Raw genomic sequence first — 12,498 nt, 5'->3', positions numbered from 1 at the left:
AAAATAAAGAAAAGAAAAGGAAAGAAAAGCAAAGATAAAAAGTTTAATTTAACTTAAATTTTAGGCAGATTTTTGGAAGGCACCAACAAAAATCAATGAAACCATTTATGTTATGATCAATCCAGGATTTATCAATAAATTTGATCAATTGTTAGGACATAAATCGATTCCTTATCATATCGAAGTGAACGATTATGCACAGTATGCTATTACTTCTTTTTTTTTCTTTTTATCAAAATGATAAGTATTTTCTCTAAAGATTTTTTTGATACAATATGATTTAGCTTGTGTTATTAATTTATTTTTTATTTTTTTTTAATTTTTATCAAAATAATAAGTATTTTCCCTAAGGATTTTTTGATACAATATGATTTAGTCTAATCAGTTCTATTTTGTTTTAGTTTTTTCCTTTTAATTTTTTAAAGATATTAATTACAGCTGTAATTACTATTGTATAATATAGACCTTCTTTTTAATAATTTAAACATTTTTTGCAAACAAATATATTTTTATTTAATTTACTTAATTTGCATCTTTTGTTTGTTTATTAAATTTCCATCTTTTGCTTACATTTAAAATTTTTGATTTAATTTATTTTACTCCATGTTTTCAGTTCATTAAAATTATTTATTAATTTATTATTTTATTAATAACAAAAGTAACAGCTATAGTAATTCGATTAGCAATTATTTAGATATTTACAAAGCAAAAAAGAATTGGTAACAAGAAGAAGTGAGCTATTTGGTGAAGAAAGGCGATTTTGGGATGATAATATCAGAAATTCAAATACTTTCCTGGGTGATTATCATTCCTATGATCAAATCATTTATTGGTTAAAAAATTTGGAATGGCAACATCATAATATTGTAACAGTTAAAAGTATTGGTAGCACAGCTGAAAAAAGGATCATCTATGGGGTTAAGGTATGTTATACTAAATAAGTATTGAATTTAAATTATTATTGTATTGTTAATATTCAATATTGATTTCTTATTCAATCTAAAATTTCACACGATTGATTTTAGCATTATTACCTTTTCTTTCTTTCGTTTTTTTAGCTATTAAAGCTTAATTATATTAATGAAACCTTAATAGTATTCATTATTTTAAAAAATTGTATTAATGAATTATCAATTCCAATTTTTTCTTTTTAAATTAATAATTAATACATAGGTTTTTTATTTTATTAAGGAAAAGAAAATGTAAATAAAAAAAAGAAGTAAAGATTGGTAATTTATAAAATATAAATAAAATTTTGCATAATTAAATTGAAATTTATTGAATTTTTCAGCTTGGTACCAAGGATAGCAACTCAAAACCAGTAATTTGGATTGATGCCGGTATTCATGCTAGAGAATGGGCGGCTGTTCATACTGCATTGTATTTAATTAAACAAGTATTTTATTAAACTTTTTTCTTTCTTCTCTTTCTCCATTATATCATTTCTCTTTTTATAAGATTAATTTTTGCAAAAATATCACAAATTCTTATCTAAATTTTTTAAATTATAAAAGTTGTTTACTTGCATAAACATTACACTTTTATGATTTATGCAAAATAACATGAAATTAATTACATAAAATAACTAATTTCATTACCATTCCATGGTAGCCATATTTTTACAACAATTTCGTCCATTTTATAATTTAAAAATTTTGAAAAATTTCATAAAACAAAAACGAAGAAGAAGGAAAATGGAAGTTTCAGGTAAAGATTGGAGAAAAAGAACAACAAATGATTTCGAAAAATTTTCAAATTAATCCAAACCGAATATTAAATGATTATTTAATATGAGAAATTTTTAGCTAATTACCGAATATTATTCAAATCCAAAAATTGCGGAATATTTGAAACGGTTTGATATTTATATCTATCCATGCCTGAATCCGGATGGTTATGAATATACTCGATCACAACCAAACGATCCATCCGTAAATTTATTTGTTATTCAAATATTTATTATATTAATTAAACAAATTCTTTTATTCAGTAATTAATTCCTTTTTTTTTATTTTTGTTAATTAATGAATTAAATTATTTGACCATTTGAATTAGTCATTGACTGTTTCTCCGAATTGTATTGTTATTTGACCAATTGAATTAATCATTCATTGTTTTTCTGAATTGTATTGTCAAAAAAAAAAAAAAAAGAAATTAACAATAATAAAATATACTAATATGGTATAATAGAATATATTTAATATATAAAAATATGTTAATAGTAATTAAAACAGAAACTATCAATAAATAATTGATAATTTTTCAAATATTTGTTTTTGTAAAATTTTTTTGAAAAATTTTTGTTTTTTCAATTTTAATTTATGAAATAACAAATTTTTGTTTTTTAATTAATACAGAGAGATGGAACAATGATAAATGGATTAGGCAGAAATTGAATTGTGTGTGTAAAAAAGAAAAAAAGAAATGAAAATAAATAAATTCTAGTTTTTTAAACGATTCTTTTGCAGATTCGATTGTGGCGTAAAAATCGTGGAACAAGAAAATATTATTTATGGGAAAATGGCAAAAAATTGTATTGTCGAGGAGTTGATTTAAATCGAAATTTTGCCTTTCATTTTAGTGGTAATACTTATAATTAGAAATTAAAAAACAAAAAAAAAAAAAACTAAAGCAAAATTTCATTTTGATATTTATGTACGCTTATTGACAATAATCATTTCTAATTCAAAAAAGAAAATATAATATCGAAAAATTTCTCTATTACTTTACATACTTTTTTTTATATTATATTATGAATTTTAAATTTAGAATTTAAACTACTTGAAAAGGAAAAACCTATTTACAAATGGAAAAAAATGCTGTTTAACTGTTTAATTATAGAATTAAATTGGAAGAGAAATGCAAGAAAGAATTAAAAAGTGATAAAAGGTTTGCAGTATAAACAGATCAAAAAAAAAAAAAACTGATCAAATTGTAAACAGATTAAAAGTAATTGGTTCACAATTTTGCAAGTATTCAAATTTTTGGAATATTTTTAAACCATTTGCAAATTTTGTTTCAATTTGTTTCCTTTAATGAATAGCTATATATGTATGAGTGGAATAATTTGAACACTAAAAATGTAAATGAAATAATATGTTGATGAAATTTAATTTTTTTTTTGAAAAAAAAATGAAAAATGATTTGAATTAAAAACAATAAAATTTACCTGAAATATTATAACATAATAGTGAAATAGATGTAAATTTTTTTTTCATAGTAAAAATGAATTAATTAATAATACCTGTGGAAAAAAAATTAATTATTAATATCTGTACGGAAAAGGAATATTAAAATAATTTTGCAAAAAATGAAAAACAAAAAAAATGTTCAATTTTCTAATTAAACATCTCATTTCATGGTCGTTTGAATCTTTGAAATTCACTTTATACTTTTGCATTTACTTTAAATTTAAAGTATTATTTTCGATTGTATCTGCACTTTTGTCTTTCAACCTCCTAATTTGAACTAAATTTTAAATTTTTTGATTTTCAAAAATTATTTTACATTATAAAAAAATGTCATGAAAAAAAAATTAAATTTTTAAGCAATAATAGCTCATTTTTATCTGTTTAAAACTCTTTTACAACGAATTTTTGGAAACAACGTGACAGAAAAAAAAAAGAGATACCTGAAAAAGTTTTCGTGTCGTTTTTTTTGCAAAAAATTTTTCACAGTCTATAATTTTGTTTGTCACCTGTCCAATTCATTCGATACTTTTTTTCGCCTTTTTCTTTTTTCCAGAAGTTGGATCCAGTTCTTCACCATGTTCAAATATTTATCATGGCAATCATGCATTTAGCGAACCGGAAACAAAGCTAATCTTTTTCATTTTCAAAAATTTTAATTTTAAAATACTTTTTCTTTTTGTTGTTGAGCTTATTGAATGAAAATTTATTGAGTTTTAGGCTTTTTTTTGGTTTTATGTTTTGGAATGAATTTCGCTAAAATTACAAGAATTGGACAATTTCTTTTTTTTTTCTCAATTTTTTTTTTTTTGGAAATCGTTGGCGTATGATAATATGTGGAATATTTGTGAAGTTTTTAAAAATTAAAATTTTTCTATTTAATTTGAAAAATTTCCACCTTTCTCTTCCAACATTCTTTCATCAAAATAAGCTAAATTAAACAGTAAGGATTAAGAAATTTACATTTACAAATTTTATTTATGCAAATTTTATAATATTACTAATGCTAATCTTTTCCAGAGCTGTACGTGATGCTATTTTACCATTACGTAAACGGATAAAAGCATATATAACATTGCATACTTATTCGCAACTATGGATTTATCCATATTCACATACATCAAATGCATATTCATCTGATATTAAAGATTTAGTAAGTATTAAATATTAAATTAAAATTTTTGATAATAAATTTTAATTATATATAAAACAAATTGATATTAATAAAATTTACAGCGTGCAGTTGCAAAAGATGCTGTAATTTCATTAATGAAATTATATGGGACAAAATATGATTATGGTACTGGACCTGAAGTTATATGTATGTTTTTGTTTTCTTATAAAAATAAAACAAAAATTATTATAAGTTAATGAGTATTGTAAAATGTGAATAAAAATTATATTAATAAAATAGATAAATGAATGAATTAAGAAATAAGTATTATCGTATTTTAATGTACAAATAAACGAAAAAAAAATATCATTATTAAAATACAAAAAGATTGATAGAAATTTGCAAATACTGCTAATATAGTATACAATTACATAAATTAATTTGTAGATAAAAGTAAAACAATACGGAATTATGAAATTATTTCAAATTTAATTTTTTTTTTAAATTTTACAGATGCATTTTCTGGTGGATCATCGGATTGGGTTAAGCAAGCAACAAATGCGAAGTATTCATATACAGTTGAACTACGACCTTCAGGATCATGTTTGTTTATAGTTTAAATTTTTTTTCATTTCTTTAGTACAAAACAAAACAAAAAAAAAAGAAATGAATTAATAAATTAGAATTAATATTAAAGATTAAAGATCAAAAAAATTAGAAGCATGCTATTTGTGAGTATGAATTTAGCTTATAACTTAATATATATAGTCTTATTACATTTTCATTTAGCTTATAAAAATTGATTTAAATATTAAATTTTTATTTATAGCAAAAAATGGTTTTATTTTGGATAAACGAGAACTTATACCAGTTGGTAGAGAAACATATGAAGGTATCAAAGTGGTTATTGATAAAGTGATTGCAGAAAGTAAGCAAAAACCTGGTAAACTTTTATATGTTAACAATTTGCATATTACAAATAATATTACAACTATTTAAATATTCCAAAAAGTAGATTCAGATAAGAGAAATTAAGTAAATACAATTAAAAAATTATCAAATATTAATTAAAAATATTATTAAAATAAAAAAGATGCATATTTATGCCTTATCAGATTTCGTATCTGATTCTTAACTAATGTTATTATCAGTGATATGATGCAGTTCTTGATTTCTTTCTGTACTGGATTAACTATTCCCTATCCAATGATATTTGATTTAAAAAAAAATAATAATAATTCCTGACTTTAAATTCTATCCTCTGTGCTTTTTACTTCGACAAATAGTGCTAACAATTAAATTTAAATCGAAATACTTAAATCACTCAAATAATTAAATTATTAATTCGGAAAAAATTTAAAATACTGCAATAAAAGAAAGTGGTGAAATGAAATTTTTATGAAATAACAACAGTGAACAAAGATTAAATCACATTCTGCATGAATTTGAAAAAGAAAAAATTTTAACAAAAAAAGAAAAAAATCTTTTGTTACTGTTAATTAAGCTTAGATCGAAATGATTAATAACAATTATTTCATTTTATTTCATTACCGATATACTGTATTCATTACTGTATCCATTACTGTAATATGCAGAAATATGATAGTGATTATGAAAATATGAAAGAGTAATGCACGGAAGCATATCCATTTTGTAAATTCGTTCAAAAAAAAAAAAAAAAGAGTAATAAGGCTTTCTGAAGCATCGCTTTATGATAAGATATTAATTATTTAATTATGCACAATGAGAAACTAATTATAAGTTATTAATAAGTTACTAATGACAAGTTATTAATGACATATAAAACAACGGTAATTATAATTATGTAATACAATTAATTAATGACAAATTAATACAATGGTTTTTGCAACTTTTTAAAGGATTTCCATCAATATTATTTCATGAATTTGCAGGAACATGATCATCCTTCAATCAATGATGATTTGTCCTCAAAATAGGTAACTCTTCCATTTCCGTTAGCTGAGCATGGATCAAAATGGTTAATAGCAATTATTTCACTTTCTGTTATTCTATATTCACTACTGTATTCATCACTGTATCCATTACTGTAATTATCGTGTCCATTTTTGTTAAACACATTAATTTCTGATCATTTTTTCTCTTGTTATTCAATTATGCTTATGCGAAAAATAGGTGATAATTAGGAAGGATGTTAATGGTTAACGATTAATAATAGTTTTCAATGCCTGAAATTGTTACATTTCCATGCTTTTATTATCATCTGTTACCATTTACGGTTATCGTAAGTAGGGTGTACTGTACATAAGTGGGGTATACTGTACATCCTGAGAGTACTGTAATTTTGCTAGATATGTTTTTTAAAATTTTATCATGTTTTCAGAACAAATATCAATACTTTAGCTTGTTAATTTTAAATTAGCATATTTTGCAGAAAAAAGAATAGAAAATATATGTTCCAATTTTTAATTATACATATATCTTTTAAACTTACTAAATAATGCCATCATTTCTGATCAAACTATCATATGACAACATGTGTGTTTTCCTCTTGTTCGAGAAATTCAAAAACAAAATTCAGAAATTGAGTTATTTGAATTTTTCGAAGAATTTAGGTAATGTATTAATCCATAGAATGCATGATATTTTTCATCCACACTGCCCATGTTCTACCATATATACAGTATGAAAATATATAAATATTGATCAACTATTGTTATTGGAAATTAAATGGTTCATTTTTAACTGTCGTAATGCAAATTATATGTTTCATTTTTATCGTAATGTTATTTCTTAATAAAAATCTGAAATTTTAAATTGAAATTTAAATTTTTATTAAAATTAACAACATTAAAAATAAAATTTATTATTTCCATCAAAATTTGTTGAAAAAGAAAGAAAAAAATGTAAAAATTGTTAATTCTTATTTAAAAAAAGTAATGATTTTTTTTTTAAAATATCGTTGAGAACGGTTAATGCAATTATAATTCCAAAGAAAGTATCATATTTTATTTTACAATTCTCTCAATAATATTATATTAATCCTTCTGATAACTATTCTCTTTCTACCTCTTTCTTTTTCTTTCCCTCTCTCCTTTTTTTTCCGCTTTCACTTTTAATTCCTAAATTAAGCATATATTTTAGTATTTAAATATTATTTAATTATTTGCATCCACCTAATATCTTTTTTTTTTTTGTATCTGTACTATCCTAACATATTTCTATCATTTAATATTTTTGTTTAATATTTCTCAAAAATAAAATTCCATTTTTTTTTTAAACAACAAGGCAGAAATATGAGAAATTTTAATAATGCAATCAACAATGCATAGTGTTTTGGTATTAAAATAAAAAATGAAATGTAATTATCATTACCTTTTCGTTTTTAATTATGAATTATTAGTTATAATTTTTTTAATTGCTTTTTAATTTTCAATTAAAAATTGTTAAAATCATGAATTGTTAAAATTTTAACAATTTTAACGTTTTTAATTATAAATTATTAAAATTATTGTCAATACATTAATTATAAATCGTTAATTACAGCGATGTAGGAATGGTTACAAAGAAATAGTGAAAAATTACTTTTTTTTTTACTTTTTTGACAACAATTACTTTCAAAGAGTTATTAATTAAAAGAAAAGAAAACGGGGAAATTTTCTTCGTTCTTTTCTATTACTAATTACTTTCAAAAATTGTCAACTAAAATGCTGTCACGAAGAAAATGAGAGTAAAGAAAAGGTGATTCAAAATTTACTAGCAATAAATTAATAATTGCTAAAATTCTTAATTAAAATATAATCATGAATTAAAAAAAAGAAACATAAAATATACGAATTTATGATAAGTAATGAATAGAAATGAATAATTGTGTTGCAACTGATTGAAGTGTTAAAAAGTTTAACGATGACAATGTAACACTTTGTCACCTCAAAAGTACTCATGCACTATTTCGTTGGAATTTTTACAATTTAAATCAAATTTTTTCATAGTACTCTTTCAATTTTTTGAGTCCAAATTTCATTTTAATTTTTAAATTATAATTTTGCAAATAAATTTTAATTATTATTACAATGTTAGAATGCATTGGCATACTTTTTATATCTAATCATTTCATCATTTCCTTTTCCAATTTTATCCACTAAATGAGTAAGGAAAAAACGTTTTTCGTTTATCTTTAAAACTTAAAACAATAAAAATGTTTTTTTTTTTCAAACAATGACGAAATAATAAAAAATAAATAAAAAAACGATAATTTGTTCGTAATTTTGTTTTATATTTTAAAGAAAAAGTTCGAAAAAAAAGAATCAAAAAATTTTTTATTCATTAAAAAAAAGCAACAGAAAAAACTACTCTGACATATTTTTAGTCTTCTTTTTTTTTTAAATAACCTTTAAAAAATTTAATTTTTAATTTCTTTACAAAAAGTTACTTGAATTATTGAATTTGTCATAAATTTAGCACAATGCATAATTGTCCCATCAAAAGTTGTATGGAATTAATTGCAGCAATTAACTGCTAGCTATTATGAAATTATCAAAATATTGTAAACGATGAAGATGATAAATTTGATAATTTATTCATTTCTGTTACTTTCTCAAACTTCATAAAAACCTTCCAGGTAGAAATTGGTGAAATTTTTTATTAGTAATTTCTAATTCAAACGGGAAAATTAAAATTTGATTATGCATGCAATTAGCGCTAACATTTTTTTTCTACTTTATTTTTTTTGAACTTTTCATCAACACATTTTAGAAATTTTCAAATTTTCCATTGAAAATTTTTAATTAGGCGGAAAAAGTGAAATTTGATTAAATGCGCAATTAACATACAATTGAAAAAAGCTAACCACATATCGAATTAAATTTCAATTTTTATTAAGAATTCTCATCAATTTTCTTTGCAAGCTTAATTGACCGTACTTGATTTACAGTAATTTAAACGATACATGAAACATATCTGAATCAAATGGCATGCAAATCGATTCGATTTGATACAGTTTGGATAAAAATTATTCCTTAAGCTGGTTGTTATCATTTATCTTATGATAAGTAAGTGCACAGGACTAAAATTATCATTTCAGTGTTTGTTGATGCTAATAATGATGAAGTTATTAAGTGACCAATTAATATGTGATCAATTTCAGTTGCAGGAATAAGTAATGAAGTCTAATGATTTTTAATATTTTTCAAATTCACAAATTTATTCGAAGCTATTCTTTTCTTTTTACATATTGAAATTCTCAAAAATACTTTGCTAAAATTATTTGAATTTAAATACGAAATGAAACTAAAAATGCTACCGAACACAAACTGATTAATATTTGACTATTTTAAAACAAAAAATTTTCATTAAAATCCCATTTAAAGTATCATTTGTTGCATTTAAATAAAATCGATAATGATTTAAATCCTTCTAAATTTGAACATGAAATGAAATGAAATGAAAAAGAAAATTTACTACCGGTTATCTATGCCTTTCTTATCAATACCATTTATTAATTGATTATTCAAATTAATTATAAATATGCCATTTTTTTTCTCTTCGAATGAAAATTATTTAGGATAGGGAAATCCTGATTATTAATAAGACGATATTTATTAGTAATAAACTTTTTGGAATTTTTAATTTTCTTTTCAAATATAATTTCCAATTAACGATTACCAGGATAAAATATTGGATAACACTCATTTTGCAAAGTTTCTTTACTCTATTTATTATATTTACACCTTTGTATTTGTCATTTTAATTTTCAGTAATGAAATTTTATTGATGAAATGTTTGATATCATTAATGAATAAATATGAAGAATGAAAAATTCATATTTTAATAACTGAAGAGGAACTGATATTATTATCAGAAAATGGAAAACTGGAATTGAAAGGAATACTGATAACCAAGAATGCATTTCTAAACTTAGAAAGGATAATTCAGATTGAATGATAATTTTTTTTTTAATTGCATTAATGAAATATGAAAGATTTAAAAATTATCATGTTAATAATCAAAATTATAACTTACAGTAATGCTATGCATTTCATCTGTTCGTTCAGGAATTTAAATGATATGTTTAAATGATATAATCAAGAATGCATTTCCAAACTTAAAAAGAAATTCAAACTTAGAAAGAATAATTCAGATTTAAATCAAATTTAAAATTTGACAATCACACAAACAATACAATCACATAAGAAATTGAATTGTATAGATGCTACAAAATTGAAAATTAGATATATCGATATTCTTTTGAAATATCTATACATATTAAATTGATCAATTTAACATACGTGTAAGTTTACGTATTCACGTAAAAGAAAGTCGAATTATGTCAATCGTAAAAGACAACATTTAACATTTTCATATTAACATAACAAAAATTAAATTTATCACCTATGCATAAAAATTTATTGTTTTTGAGAATACTTTCAAGTTTTTCCATTCTATCCATATCATTTTATCAGAATTTTTTAATAGTAACTGCTCATTTGGTTTTTTTTTCCTTTACTTTTTATTTTTTACTATATTTAAACAATTTCCTTCACTGAAATGTTAATGGTTAATAGTTTTTTTTTTTTATGATAATCAAATGTTTTGGTCAAACTTTTTGCTTATTTCTAATTTAGGAAATTAATTTTGCATTTTTCTTTCCTTTGCTGTTGAATTTATTTAAATTCTTCTCTATGCTTTTTATATTAATTGAACGGATAGTATTTGATTTTTTTTTTTCAGGTATTTTATCTTTTGACTATCTTGATATTAATGAATTGTAAATTTCTTAGTGGTATATATATCATAATTATTGTTTCATTATACATCATTCATTTACTCACTTATTTTTTAACTGTCATACTTTCCATTTTATTTTATTTTTTAAAATTTTTGCTAGATTTAGCAAACAATTCAATTGAATGAAACGATAAAATGAGAATGATAATGGGGAAAAGAAAGATGTAAATATAATTAACGTATAACTATTTAATGAGTAAATTCTTATTTAAATACAAATATTACTGTAAACTTCATTTTTACTGTTACTGCAAACTTTCATTGTAAACAAATGTTACTGTAAACTTTTATAAGAATAACAGGTTGTCATATCCATTTTTCACTCTTGTAATGTGTTTCATTTCAATTGGAATTTTTTTAAAACTTTTTCCGTTTTAAATTTTTCCTTTTCTTTTTTCTTTTGAAATGAAAAAATCATTACTTATCTATCAATTATCAAAATATGCCGTATCTCGTATTTTTGGTTTTTTAATTTAGCTAAGATATATATACTTTTCCCAAAAAAAAAAAAAATGTTCTTTGAAAAATTGATAAATAATTGCAATAAGGACAATAACGAGTCATTCTTACCAATAAGATGACGAAAAAAAATTTCTTTTTTTTCGGAATACTATATTTGGATAATTAATAATCAGTTACAGTAATACCTCAAAAGTGATACTAATTTGCTTTCTCGTATTATTAATTTTGAAGTAGATTAATAAAAGTTGAAAATTTTGCCAATTCTGTATAATATTCGAATCAGTGTTTTACTGTCTTACTAATTAAATTAGTCATTAATTAGAAGTATTAGCATAGTAAATTACTGTATCAAAAACAATTATGATTTGGCGACATTTCTGTCTTTAGCTAACAATTGTTGTAACACTAATATACGTTATCTGCGTTAAAAATTGAAAAAAATAGAATTTGAAATAGCAATTATCAGTTTCAGTGTAATAGCAATACCGTACATTTGGCTTGATTTTTGCATACCACATGTCGTACAACCGTATACTGTAACTGGACTAGTTACGGTTACAGTGTACGATTGTACGACATGTAATATGCAAAAATACCGTAACCGTGATAGTGCACCGTAATTCAGTTATACATTGTTACTGTATCTGATCAAGTGCAAACAGTCTATTTGTACGTGACACTATTTTATCAACTCAGCAACACTGATAAATGTATAACTAGAAAATGATAAAAGATATGTAATCTATCCTGAAAGCATTTTTGTCATTTTTTTTAGCAATCTTTTGAACCGTTTTTCCTTTCTTCTTTGAAATTTTCTTTTAAAAATATTAAGGAAGAATATTTTATCCTTTAAAATTTTGCATTTTAAATTCATTTTCCTAAATGCAAAAGATTCAAATAGACGAAATAAGAGAGCAAAAAAAAAAAAAAAAAGAGAAATAGAGAGGTTAGTTTTCTTTCTTTTTATTC

At 22.3% G+C, this 12,498-nt stretch overlaps 1 protein-coding gene across 1 annotated transcript; it reads left to right on the top strand.

Annotated features, from left to right (window-relative positions):
- Positions 1–112: 112 nt before the first annotated feature.
- LOAG_08489 (hypothetical protein) lies at positions 113–5,301 on the top strand (the record flags this gene model as incomplete). Its single annotated transcript, XM_003144020.1, has 10 exons — positions 113–201; positions 695–923; positions 1,292–1,396; positions 1,806–1,931; positions 2,469–2,583; positions 3,745–3,817; positions 4,209–4,341; positions 4,425–4,509; positions 4,816–4,905; positions 5,132–5,301. 10 exons carry the CDS (start codon positions 113–115, stop codon positions 5,299–5,301), a joined length of 1,215 nt encoding a protein of 404 aa, XP_003144068.1.
- Between the last annotated feature and the right edge of the window lie 7,197 nt (positions 5,302–12,498).

The sequence above is a fragment of the Loa loa genome (assembly GCF_000183805.2).
Source record: "Loa loa unplaced genomic scaffold supercont3.413, whole genome shotgun sequence".
Taxonomy (NCBI): Eukaryota; Metazoa; Nematoda; class Chromadorea; order Rhabditida; family Onchocercidae; genus Loa; species Loa loa.
Note: the sequence above shows the minus strand (reverse complement) of the source record. Positions and strands in the feature narration are given on the sequence as shown.